This window comes from Myotis lucifugus, unplaced genomic scaffold (assembly GCF_000147115.1).
Source record: "Myotis lucifugus unplaced genomic scaffold, Myoluc2.0 scaffold_14, whole genome shotgun sequence".
Taxonomy (NCBI): domain Eukaryota; kingdom Metazoa; phylum Chordata; class Mammalia; order Chiroptera; family Vespertilionidae; genus Myotis; species Myotis lucifugus.
In genome coordinates this window covers 5,438,863-5,453,360 of record NW_005871062.1, presented here as the reverse complement: position 1 = coordinate 5,453,360, position 14,498 = coordinate 5,438,863, and the positions used below count along the sequence as shown (strand labels likewise).

At 37.4% G+C, this 14,498-nt stretch overlaps 1 protein-coding gene across 10 annotated transcripts in view; it reads left to right on the top strand.

Annotated features, from left to right (window-relative positions):
* The window catches only part of TP63 (tumor protein p63), a 95,747-nt gene that overhangs the window by 17,708 nt on the left and 63,541 nt on the right, over positions 1-14,498 (top strand). For all 10 annotated transcript variants that reach the window (XM_014452219.2, XM_006084779.3, XM_006084778.3 and 7 more), the window contains exon 2: positions 653-907. In XM_014452219.2, coding sequence (XP_014307705.1) covers positions 653-907 — 255 coding nt within the window. The remainder of the gene's footprint in view (positions 1-652; positions 908-14,498) is intronic.

Sequence of the window (14,498 nt, the reverse complement as noted above, 5' to 3'; positions counted from 1 at the left end):
GATACCCTGGGACAAATTTAGAATTATAAAATGATATAATGTATATGCCCCATATACAATAATTTGATGCTTAAATCCCCTCAAGAATATGTCTACCCAGTGGTCTTTCTCATTCTGAACAACATACAGAAGGAAAGAAAGGAAAGGGAGAACAGGCTGTATTCATTTCTTTTAAAGAATTCCTAAGTAGCTACTCAATACTGGGTACTTTTAGCCCCATTTGTGAATAAGCATATTCTACTTTTTTAAATTAAATATATCAGTGTGACATTGGTTAATAGGATCATATAGATTTCAAGTGTGGATTTCTATGTTACAAGATCTGTATATTGCACTGTGTGTCCACCCCCTAAAGTCAAATCATCTTCTGTCGCCATATATTCTACTTTCAAATGCTCTTGGGAAGACCACAGTCTCCAAAGCCACATGTTAAGAGCCAGGTGATCTGTTCAGATCAGTACCACACAAACACACACATGCATGCCTGAGACGTTTCTTATTTCTGATTGTGTGACACCAATTGGACATTTTACCTTGAACATTAGGGACCTGAGGTGGAACTCTGTAGAATGCATGCACCAAATGATGCCTTTTTTGAAGCAATGATCTGCAGCTTAAATGGCTAACATGGGGGTTTCTGGGTGTCCTGCAGCCACAGTACACGAACCTGGGGCTCCTGAACAGCATGGACCAGCAGATTCAGAACGGCTCCTCATCCACCAGCCCCTACAACACAGACCACGCGCAGAATAGTGTCACGGCACCCTCGCCCTACGCGCAGCCCAGCTCCACCTTTGACGCCCTCTCGCCATCACCTGCCATCCCCTCCAACACTGACTACCCGGGACCGCACAGCTTCGACGTGTCCTTCCAACAGTCCAGCACCGCCAAGTCAGCCACCTGGACGGTAAGAACACCCAGAGCCAATAGATGGGCCATTAAACCTGACCCCCAAGTACCAGCGTCATCTTCAACACCCCCAGGGATTCCTCCCCATCCAAAGCTGAGTGATCCATGTTAACATGATGGAAAATTTCTCCCTGTCCTCTAAGGACATTTTGTTCTTGAATATTTAATACTGAACCAGACACAGAAAATGTCCCATTGAGTAGGAGAAGCCCCGATCTGGGAACCAAAGGCTGGCTCCCAGCAATTTCAGCCTATGTGTTCTTACCTGGCTCATGCTGTTGGGAGGTCTTTTGTGTGAAATTTTTTTTGAAAAGTGTAAAGCATTATGCCAACAAGAATGATCATAATCATAGGATATGTGTCTGAAGTCCCCTGAATGGAGGATGGTTACCAGGTTTATTATTTCAAAAAAAGTAAACATTAAGGTGTGATTTTCTTTAATGAATAAAATCACAAACACAGCATCTATAACAATAAATTAAAATTTCATTTACTAAGGAGGGGATAAATTTGTTTATACATGTAGGTTCTATAACATGGATTATAATTTATTCATACATGTATATTTATTACTTAGAAGCATTTTTCCCAAAAGGAAACCTCTAAAACTATCAGAGCCCGGAACTAGTCCAAAAATATTCTGATTTAAAACGTTGAAAAAAAAACCACACACCTTTTCATATATAGCTTTTCTAAGAAAATATGGAAATATTTTTAAAAATTCAAAAGGTATAGGAATGTTCAAAGTTTATTTTGTAATGGATTATAATATGAATAGAGCTCAAATAAAAGGGAGGGGACCGACAAGACTGGTTTTAACCGATTGATCAAAGACTGCCCACGCCCAAAGTGGTGTGCATGTTTGTTAAAAAATTTAATGTTTTCATGGATTATAGAAACGCTTCCAAATATCATCATCTTGTTGAGAAGTGGCTTTAGAATTGTCTTAACAGTTTTTTCCTCCTCATTGGAAAACAGGTTTCTTTGGAAAGCAGTCTCTTTCTGTGTTATAGTATCCTGCTCACTGCAGGTGTCAATCCAGTGAACAGAGTTTATGTACTAATCTGCACACGTAACATTGCATTCCAACAAATTTCACATGTGTTCTCATTTTGACCTCACTTCTGTGTGAGCCAGGTGGGACATGTTGGATAACTCCCATTTGACTAGTGAGGAAAGCTAAAGAATGTGGAGGCTAGATGACATCCCTAAGTTACAGAGGCTTTTGTGTAGCCGGACCTATTTCTGATTCTGCCCCTCCCCCCACCACCACTAGATTGATGTACTTTCTTTACTCAACATTTCACATCAGGATGTCCCAAAACCATTTAAAAATTTGTTGTAGGGCTTTTCTTTCATGGTTTGAGAAGCGGTTCTGTCGTGGTTTATATTTCAACCATAATGTCTACTAGCTTAACACTTGATCTCCCCTCCATGTGTTATTCATCAATTGTGTCATAATCTTTAATCTCTTTTATAGTAATAATCCTGGTGTTGGACACTAAAGGTGAGTAAACTTAGAGTCCATAGACCTCAAATAAGCATCGGTTGGTCAATGGAAGTGATCTTTTGCTAAAGAACCAATCAAATAACCATTTTATAAATAGAGTACTAATGTGTTTTAGAAGAAGTGTCAGCAATTGGACAGTTACAATCACTGTTGTTCAAGGCTAACTGTATCTTGTTTAGCATACTCAGGCAGAGTTCTACTATATTAAGTGTGGGCACATCTGAAGGGATAGTGGGCATATTGGGCCCCTAAGTCATTAACCACTTCTCTTCTAAAATGGTTTAAGAATTTGGGGATGGAGCTTGATACAGGTACAACATTATATCAATCTTCCTCCCTCTTCCCTTCCTCAGTACCTCCTCATACAGAAATCTGAAGATTTTTTTTTAAGATTTAGCATAACCCTCACCTATCTTTAATCATAGCCTGTCTTTCATAGAAGTAAATTATCTCACAAAGAAACGTTGAAGATTTCTACCAACATGGTCAGTTAAAAAGAAAATAAAACATTTTGCAGAACACCCTAGTAGAATTTCCTGATGTGGCAACAGTGAGATCAGTACCCCAAGAAAGAGGGTTGGAACTGTGGTAATGGGAGCAGAGCACAGGGCAGGAGCCAGAAAGCCAGGATTCTTGTTTGGATCATCTTTGTGACCTTAGCCAAGTCACTTCATCTCTCTAGAATTCAGTCTGTGTCCCAAAAGGAGTATTGTGAATGTATTTTATACAGTAAAATATTCAGCTAAAAATTGTTAAATTGATAAATTTAATGTTTATATATTTTCCCACAATAAAAAAAAGACATGAACCTAAAACAATTGGGAACCAACTTCTTGGTTACATGGCCCATAAATTCCTTTTTGGTTAAAAAAAATGATTATGGTGAAACCTACTCTCTTTCCTTAAGGTGAGATAGTATTAATAATGAGAAAACACACACACACACACACACACACAGTTTTTAGAAGGACTTAGGTTCTAATGAGATATTTGGCCTGCCATTAATGAATGACCTTGGTTGAGCTATTTTGTCTTCCCTTGGTTCAGTTGTGTACAATCTACCCTATAGATTTTACAGAATAAGGTGATTGAATTAGAGGTCTTTTTCTTCCTATGACTGTATCACATGGTGTTTATATTTTTATTAGTTTTCTCTTGTTCACAATCAAACTTACTTTAGGCCCAGATACATTTCTTCTGAACCTAGGGCTGGTTAATCTTTATCTGAATAGCTGCTGAAATCACCTAAAAAGATATAAATTCTCAACCTTGCACACCAGTGTCTCATATATAGCAGCATTTGACCCTTTGAGTAAAATTATGTATCCTCACATCTATACATAGACCTCACATTTTTAAAGTGTTTTCTTATAGGTTTATCTTATTTGAGCCTCATAACCAAGGCTATTATCCCCAGTCTTATTAATGAGGAAACATCTAGAATTAATGGTTCATGGCTAATACTCAGTCAAGGAGGGAGAGGAACCCAGGCCCTCTCACTCCCAGGCCCTCTCTCTCCACTGTCCTATCTAGACTGTCTTCCCTCTTGATTAATAGAAGTACAGGGACCAGTGGGGCCCATGGAGTATGGAGCAGATGTTGGAGGACACTTTAATGCCATGTTACACAACATCTATTTTTTAGGTATCTGTGCACTTTAAAACAATTTTTCAAAATAAAATACTATATTTTAAAACTTCCCACAAACTGGAAACAGCGGAAGCCACTGTCATTAGGAAGAGGCCACACTTATTGCACAGTATTCTGCTGATACTTTAATAACAATCTTTTTAGTATCATTTTATCACTTGTCATCCTTCTGTGTTGAGTTTTCTCATTTACTTTCTGGTTTACTTAGGATTACTGCCAAAATATAATTAATATATTTAAAGCATATATGCATATTTTATTTGCTCTCTTTGTGTTTTGAGTAACAAATGTGGTTGTGTTTCCAGTTGCAGAAAAATATGGTATTTTATTTTAAACTTCTTCCAATGAAATAAAGCGTGATAATATTCCATTTTCTCTATTTCACACACACACACACACTCACACACACACACAAACATCAACACTGAGTTTATGATTTAGTTTCAGACTTTCTTATTATGTCTACAGTGTAATTGCCACTAGTTAGCAAAGCCTACCATTTAATTTAATGGAGTGCCGGTCCAGCATTGTAACCAGGAGTCATCAGTCACAGGACAGTTAACAGAATGATAATTTGGAAATGGCAAGGAACTTGGGTGCAAATTTTAACCCTGAAATTTACTAACAGCACATTGGGACATGCCCAAAGAATTCAATCTATCTAAACCTCCCTTTCCTCACCTACAAATGGAGATGTTAATACTTTTCTTATCACGAGGATTATATGACATGTATAAGGACACCTACCAGTACCTAGCTAGTCATGGGCACACAAGTGTTTAGAGAGTCTGAGTTTGAATCCCTTTGTTTCATGAGTTTGTTATAGTTTTGTTGAGGGTTCATTTGTACAAGTAATAATCTGAAATAATGCAAAGCAAAATTTTGTCTACTTTTTTTTCTTAGTGCTTTTGGGTTATTAACATGCATACGGCAGTCTCCAGGGACTGTGATAATGTCCACTATTCAAATATATGAATAGATGACAGGATGAGAACAGACTCTTCCATGGACAGACTTCAGGCTGGCTGTGCTCCTGTCCTAAGCCTGCCCAAGCAGCTCAAGGTTGGGCCCTTTACAGATTTCAGGATCTGTAGACTTTGGCATTTATTTCTCATTTTTATTTTACTTTTTATTATTTTTATTTTATTTTTTATTGATTTCAGAGAGGAAGGGAGAGGGAAAGAGATAGATAGAAACATCAATGATGAGAATCATTGATCAGCTACCTCCTGCACGCCCCCTACTGGGGATCGAGCCTGCAACCGGGGCATGTGCCCTTGACCGGAATTGAACCCGAAACCCTTCAGTCTGCAGGCCAGCACTCTATTCACTGAGCCAAATCAGCTAGGGCTTATCTCTCATTTTTTACCTTCCCCTTAATTTATGGGGATACCTTTTTTTATTCCCCAAGTTAAATAAAAGATAACAGTGAACCACTGTTGTTGAAGAGTCAGCATATTCATTTGTGGTAGCAAAGTACTGTAGACAGCCTAAACCAAGGGTGGGCAAACTTTTTGACTCAAGGGCCACAATGGGTTCTTAAACTGGACCGGAGGGCCGGAACAAAAGCATGGATGGAGTGTTTGTGTGAACTAATATAAAGTCAAAGTAAACATCATTACATAAAAGGGTACGGTCTTCTTTTTTTTGGTGTTATTCATTTCAAACGGGCTGGATCCGGCCCGCGGGCCGTAGTTTGCCCACGGCTGGCCTAAACACTCACCAGAGGAAAACTGGTTCAATGAACTGTGGCATATCCACATAGCAAAATACTCTATGTCCATTTAAAAGAATCTCAAGTGCTGATCTGCAATGCTTTCGGCATCGCTAGTGAGAAAAAGAGAAGCTTTCCATGGCACCGGCTTGAGAACTGAGAGTATTGGTAAGGACACCACTTCTGGGGCAGAGTGTTTTCCTTTGCTCTGGTGGAGAGGCCTGTTTGTGAATAAAGGTCAATCTGTCTTGATTATTGGACTCGCCGTGCACCTTTGTCAGGTTGAGAGCTGTTTTTTACAACCTGCGACACACAGTATTATCTGTGTGCAGATACTGAAAATCCTCAGGTTAGTGTCTTTCTGTTACACTAACTTTAAGACAATGACCTGGCCTTGGGATGTATGATCACTTTTTGCTATCGCGTCTTTCTTCCTTCATAGACTTTAAGATCTTGGAGAGCAGGCACTCAGTGCCAAGCACAGATTCCAACATACGCTAGGCCCTTAATAAATATTACGAAACTTTATTTTCCCCTAACGGTTAAAGGAAACAATTCTAGTTCCAAGGAGTGTTCCTCAGTTCTGATCTTGATTGTTAACTGTGCATGACTTTGGTCCCTTTGGCCTCTACCAAAGACTTACAGAGAGCATTCTTCCTTTGCCTTTGCTAATCATGTTAGCCTCATGTGGCGCTCAGAGCCTTGAAGAATCTGGCTTGAGGACGTGGAGAGTTTAGGGAGGTGGCATTTGAAAGGGGGACAGCCAGTTCCCTGGAGAGTTTCATTGATCCCAGTGTGTTGGTCCTGCATACTTGCTCCTCTTTACTCCACAGCAGGCTGAGATGTGTGCCTGTGGCCCACCCTCCCAGTCATCAGGTTACCTGTAATATAAGGCTTCCAGCATAAGGCTGCCAGCTCTGCAGAAACCCAGTGAAAGCCAGCCCATTGCATGGCTTTCTGGAATCTTGGGACTCTTAAGGACTGCTCATCAAAGAACATGATGTACACAGACTTTTTGATGGTGAATGTGATTTATCAGCTTCCTTTCACAAAGGAAATACTTCTCCAAGTTGGAGACTTTACTTGGAGCTTAAGCTGATCTTACAATTGAGTGGCTGTTAGATGTCATTGGTGAAGGAGAGGAGAGAAGTCAGTTGACTTGGCTCCTGCCAGTGATACATTTGTTAATCCTAATCAGGTTATTTTCACTTTTTGCCAGAGCTGTCCTGTAAATCTCCCAACATCCATATAAAAATGCCTTTTTGTGCCCTTCCCAAGATGATGAAAATAATAATTTTGAGCACATTCACCTGTTATCTAAACTATTTTTTAGTTCAGAATATTAAGGAAGAATGTTGTAAATAAAGTGCTTAGAGACTCCTCACGATGGTTCATGTTACTCACTTAACTCTAGGCTTTGGACTCACAAATGAATTTCCATTGTAAGACATGCTGCAAAGATGTTGTTCCCAGGCCAGTGCAGGCTAACTTAATCAGCATACTTGCCCTAATTTATTTAAATTGATCCTAGATCAATGCATTTGTAATAATTCAGTTTCACTGCATCTATTGTTTATGGCCATCTCACATTATACTGAGTCATGTCTTGAGCTCACTATAGAGTTTCTAAAAAATAATATTGATTTATTGCATCTAATATTAGGAGAATATACTACTGATTACTAGTAAAAAGAAAATTAGCAAATTTAAATAAAACTGGCTTTCCTTTTTCTTATTGCAAAACAGCAAAAACCTTTTTCTTTTTTCTTGTCCTTTTTCTTGCACTTCCTCCTCTTCCTCCATTCTTCCTTCTCTCCCCTCCCTCCTCTTCTTTTGTTGTCTCCTCCTTCACCTTGGCCTCCTCCTCCTTCTCCTTATTTGTCACTATTATCATTAGTAGTGGCCAATTTGGTTTTGTAGATATTACCAGCCACTCAGTGTCTTGTTTTTTCACTGTAGCTCCATTTTCCCAGAATGGTGGATTAAAATGGGGAAGATTAATTTTCAAGACCAGCTAGAAACCTGGATATTTATTATTTACATAATATCTGTAAATGATAGTAATATCTTTTTTAAGTTGTAAAACACAATAGACCAAAGAAAACAATAGGCAGGCTGAATGCCATTCTTACAATATATTAATGGTGACAAAGGATGATTACATAAAGTTTAAATAAGTAACTGGTAACTAGAGTAAACATCTAAGAGATAGGTTACTATAAATATACTAGAGGCCTGATGTGCAAAATTCGTTCAAAGGGCTTGGCCCTCGCAGCCCTGGCTGCCCTCGCAGCCCAGGCTTCATCCGGGAGGTCGACTGGAAGGACGTCCGGAAGGTTGTTTGGCTGTTCAGTCTAATTAGCATATTAGCTCTTTACTATATAGGATTCCATTCAGAAAAAAAAAGTTTTATAGATTAATCTCTTCCTACAAAATCCTAAGCAATACATTGACAAAATAGATTTTTATTAATTTGTTTTCATGTAGTAAATGACGTTTCTACCTTCACATTTTTCTATTACATTGATATCTGTCTCTATCTCCAACCCTCCCCCCCACCCCCCACACTCTAAACATATCCTCCGGTGAGGATTTAAAATAAATAAATAAATAAAATTTTCTTTTATATAAAAGATAATGGTATACAGTGTTGTATCCTTTGCATAAAGGATCTTATATGTTTGTTTTTATCACTAGAAAATGTATGTCTCTAACTTAAACTCTAAAATTGGCCAAAGCTGTAATTGGAAAAGGGCAGTGAGATTTAAAGGGCTTCAAATCAATTTTCTCAGCCCTCTAACTGACGGCTTATTTTTAATTGGTACATCAAGAGTGTGCAGGAACAAAAACCACCTGAAAATTGAGCTATAAACAGAGAATAATATCATAAGAATTTTTTAATGACTCAAGAAAAGCACAGTATATCATTATGCTCGACAAGAGATCCCTTAAAGTCAGCCCTGAATGATGTGTGCCATTTACTGTGGGATTGTTGCTCTGGGTGCATTCCCATCTCTGAGCTTTGCACCTTCTGTTTGCCTCCCCCAATGTTAACCATGTCTGTAGTGTGACCAAGGCTTGCAGAAGTTCTCACCTTCTGGTAAAAGGGGCAGATGTATTTTTCTCATGAAAGGTATTTATCTACCAATTAGCTGTCATGTCATGAGCAAAAGCAACTTCATATAAAATAAATCCTCATAGTTTTCTATCAATAGCGACTCGTATAGCTACTCAGGTCACTGGGACCAGAAGAAGACTTAAGATAACATAGCTTTCTTCCCAACAACTTCCAATTCTTTGAGATTAAAGGAGAGTTTATTGTAAAATAGAGAAATCTTAGACTCTTTTTAAAGTCCTGCAGATGTTTTATGTGGAATGGTTTTTAGAACAGGGGGTCCTGTAATTAGGCTGACAGAGGCCTAAAGGTAATGATCTTAGTAGCTGTCTCTCCTGTGGCTTTTAATAACGATTATGGCTGCATCATCTGGCTCCTCTCAGCTGAAATTTAAAAGAAAATTGATAATAGCCAGAGACCCTGAATCTAATTTATTGTGAGGTAAATTATAGAGGGATTCTCACTTTACAAATAGAATGAGCCTTCTTATTTTAGTTTGAATCTAATAATGAAGACTCATGATTTCTCAGTGGAATAAAAACACAACACACACACACACACACACCTATAATTTGCCACCATGATATTATATTAGAAAGGTCTGAAGAATTGGAACAGATTTTCTAATTGTGTTTACATGACGTTAATAATGAATTTTCAAGTTCATCAATCAGGTATTCCTTTGTGGGTTACTCATTTCTTTTTTTTTTTTTTACTTTAGTTCTTATGCTGTTTAGCCTGTATCACTAAATCTCATGAAAATTATAAAGAATAAGATGAGAACACCATTTCAAAAGACTTTCTTTGAGTGGTTTTCAAGTTGTATAAATAGGAAGACTGATGATTACTTAACAAGAATCCTAATTTGAATTTGAGAAGTCATCTGACAGCCTGGGAAGAGTGTGACTCAGGAAACAGAACACAGGACTCACAAGGACAGCTTCCAGGTTGTGTGATCTGGGGCAAGTCCTTGGGCTCTGTCCATTTGTTAAACGGTACTGTAATACAGCAGGGACTTGAATAATGCTATTTCCTTCAAAGCCCTTTTGTTTTAACGATGATGAGATGCTGTAGGAACGTAACTTTTATTTATATCAATTAGCCTATAGTAAAACTGGTTTCGTTATAAGTCGTTCTGCCGCTGTTCCAAGAACCTATTAATGATGTTAAGGGAGGACTTACTGTATTTACCTGGCAGGATTGCTGCAAGGCTTCAAGTTTATGAAGTACTTTGGGAACCTGGGAGATGAAACTCTAAAAACATAATATGTTATTATCTTATCCTGGATTTTTATTTTTAGATTTACTTGCATGAATACATGAATACTGCATCATATCCAGGCTTACAATTCAGGCAGTTTTATGAACTTTTTCACTTATAAGCAGACATAAAATGAAAAAAGAAAAAGATATATAAATCCCAAGAAATAAATGAGATGAAAATATATTATATATGTGTGTATATATACGTATTTTAATATAAAATAATTTTTTGTTAAAACATGTTTAATTGGGTCCTGTAACTGTTAATCAGTTACATTTTTTTCTTAGAATATCACTGTTTTATTGGTAACATTTTAGCAAAACAATAACACAGTTGAAATTATGATCATTATGACTGGGTCATTAGAAGAAAATTTACTTTTTTCTTAAAAATGCAAAAATGTGCATATTTATATAAATTCAAATATGTCACTCTAGTTGAGTAACAAAGAAGTTAATTTACAATAATTATAATTTGGGCTAGAAAGATATTCCTTCCTTTTTTTTTACTTTAGTTCTTATGCTGTTTAGCCTGTATCACTAAATCTCATGAAAATTATAAAGAATAATTTAACAAACATCAGCTCATCTGTGTACTTCTGTGTTGTAAGAGCTAGAATGTCAGGTGATGGGGAACTTGAGGTCTAGAGGAAGGAAAATGTTTTACTCAGTAGCAGAACCAGAAGGACTAGACTTCTTTTGTCTGGTTTCTTACTCAAGAAGCAATTAAATACATAGTGATGTGTATAAGTTTTTATAATGTATTCATATTTCGGAATCAATTTTTTGCCTAGTGTCCCATGGTTTTCAGTTATAATGGGTTTCTTCACACAAACATTGTAGACATAGGTGTTAAAAGGTATAAGAATTGGAAACAGGTTTTTTAATAAGTTTTTATAGATTCTCCCCTCAATCCCCACCCAAGTGGATAAGGAAGAATATGGGAGAGAGGAAGTGAAATGGTTTGTTAGAAAACAGTGACTGGGTCCTTCCATAAAAATAGGCATGCACACTTCAAATGTGTTAGTTGGATGTTTTCTAAGATACTTTTGCAGCTTTGACAGTATATTTTCATAATATGGACTTCGATTTAGAAGAAAAGAGCCAAACCAACTCAAACAGAATCTTCAAATTCAATCTAGAATCTTCACTTCCTTGTTTACTGCATTCTATAGTCTACTGGATGTGTTTGTTTCAAAGTATAAGAACATACTCATTTTCTTCAGTTGTCTTCTTAGGCAAATTGAGCTCTTTCCAGAAAATAAAAGGGAGGGGGTACTTCTTACTTTCTTTTGTTTATAAGTCTTGTTCCTTTATGAGAACTGTGTTTTTTTGTTGTTATTTTATTTTGTCTTTTCAAAAAAACTCAGTACTAGATGGTCTTAGTCAATGAATATGATAAATATGCCATTCTATATATTTTTCTAAAATGATTTAAAATTTCCAAGAAAAAAGGTTTCCATATTTATCTGTTAGTATTTTAGTGAAATAAAGATAAGCAATTAAAATTTAAGTTTTTTTTTTCCACGTGTAGGAGTGATGATTTTATTTTGGTAAGTGTGGGGCTTACTCTTTACTTAGTTCCATAATGTAATTAAAGCAGTATTTTCATGTAGAAGCACTTTTCTTTTTTAATATATTTTATTGATTTTTTACAGAGAGGAAGGGAGAGGGATAGAGAGTTAGAAACATCGATGAGCAAGAAACATCAATCAGCTGCCTCCTGCACACTCCCTACTGGGGATGTGCCTGTAACCAAGGTACATGCCCTTGACTGGAATCAAACCCAGGTCCCTTTGGTCCACAGGCCGACGCTCCATCCACTGAGCCAAACCGGTCAGGGCATAGAAGCACTTTTTACAGTTAAATGTCATTTATACCTGTGAGAAGAATTATTTTATTATAAATACTTTTGATTCTAAGCTTTCCTTCCCACTGACTCAGAATACAACCTAACTCACCGAGCTTAGATTTGCCTCTGACATCGTCTGCCTTTGTACAGTGAGTATCCACATATACTACAAAGAAATGACCAGAGCTATTTGGATATCTTTTATCTCTGGTCTCAAAAGAAGGTCAACCATGGTCACCATGTGGAAAACAAATACTTCAGGATAAAGTAAATTAGAAGGGGAGGAATTAGAATGGGTATATTTTGCCTGTGTGCTGCTCACTGTATTAAATGAACAATGAGAGGTTACATCCTCCTAAGACTTGCTTATAAGCATTTTCAAGCTAACAGATTTTTCTTTTACTAAATGGTTTGAAGTCTGTTTTGAAGTTGTTATTTGGGCATATGGTTTTAGGGCATAGATTATTAGCTCCTAATTTATTGCTTTCTTCATTTGCTTGACATTGGAATTTAGACTTCAGAAACAGACAATTCAGTACTTTGAAACATTTATACAGAATAAGGAATGATCTTTTTAAAATAAATTTCTGATTTAAAAGGAAAATGTTCTTTCAACTGCTAAATTATAATGAGATGTGATATAAAGCACATAATCCTATAAAATATGAGAGATATGTGCAGCACATCTTTTTTAGTTATCTTGCAGGAATCAGGTTACAAATATTATGACTCTTAGCCCTTAGCTCTCCAGCATGTCCTTGCTCTTCCTGAAAGTGGGGACTATAGCTCTTTTACTAAAGGACAAACAGAAGTGCCTAAGGAGGAAGGGTGGTGAGTGGAAAGAATTCAAGTTTTGTGGTCAGATAGACCTGGGGAAGAATTCCACCTCTCTCTATGTGGCCTTAGGCAAGACACTGTCTCTCTCTAGGCCAGCTTCTAAATGGGATAATACATCTTAGGTAACAGTGGGGTTTTTTGTGTTTTTTAAAAATCTTTATTGTTGAAAGTACTACATATCTCCCCTCTTATTCCCCATTGACCTCTTCTAGTCTGCCTCCACCCCCCATTCCTTCACCACCCTATTGTTTCTGTCCACGGGTTATGCATATATGCATACAAGTTCTTTGGTTGACCTCTTCCTATCCACCCATCCTCCCCTGTCTTCCCTCCAAGATTTGACAGTCTGTTCGATGCTTCTATGTCTCTGGATGTATTATGTTCAGTGTTATTGGTAGGATGAGATATAATAAATATAAAGTGCCTTAGACCATGCCTGGTAGATAGTAATTTGTATTAGGATGGATCATAATTTAAGGATTAGAATTTCGACTAAACCTGCTCCCACTCACAGATTCAATCAGTACTGAATAGGATACCCTCTTTATGGAATAACTCTAACTTCCAGTACGTAGCCTTCCACTAGGTAGAGGAGATGGTATATTAGAATAGTTCTTTAAATATTTTATCCCAATGAGGAGCAGAGAAAAATTAATGTCTACCTTATCCTGAGGGTAAAATCTATAGTGTTCAATAGGGTAAAATCTGTAGTGTCAATAGAAGACATATGATTTCTGATTTTTTTCCTGTAGCATTTATGTCAAATTTTCTTTTTATTATAAATATATTATTTAAATATGTGTCACTTCCCCTTATCTAAAACACATGTCTTTCAAATTGAAGTCCCAGGGAGATGAGTAAGACTTATTTTGTGGTTTTGAATTATAGCCAGGCACACCACCATGTATACTTCTGATGTACAGGTACCTTAAACAACTTTTTAAGAAGCACAATTTTAGATAAATGAATATGCTCTGGAAGAAAGCACAGTAGGTATTTAATGATTATAGCCACAGATCCCAAAAGACTAGGACCCATGCTGTGAAATGATGATATTGTCAATAAGTTGTGCAGAGCTTCCTTAAAACTAGCCAAGTTCAAATCTTGTTTGGAGAGCCCCAGAGGGTACAATGACCACAAAAGAGGGAGACCCATTCAAGCTCAAGTGAAGAAGGGTCAGTGTTCTCTAGGGAGGAATGTACTGCCTCTAGTGGTAGGGAACCTTTAGCTATTGGAGAATGTGAACATAGAGGCAGGAAAGACCCTGACTCAAGTTTTAGAAGAGAGAAAGAATTCTGAAGTTCCCTTTGAATTGGAAACTCTATGCATCCAGAAGAGAAATGTTTTGTATCTACAAGGAAAGAGGGGGACGCCAATGACCTACTCTGTGCCAGACGATCGGTTGTGTGGGGAAGAGGGTAGGCTTTTCAGACTGCTAGTGGGAGCCGATGAAGTGAAAACACGGAGTCAAGCCTGACCTGCTCTCCCTGAGACACCGACTATACCATTCTGCCTGGAATGGTAGTCTTGTCTAGGAAACTGCAGGAAGTAAGACTCTAAAAGTAGGTAGGATGGGGCCAGCCTATGTAGGTTAAGGCATTTGGACTATATCTCATGTACTGTGTGCTGACACTGAAGACTTTTTGAG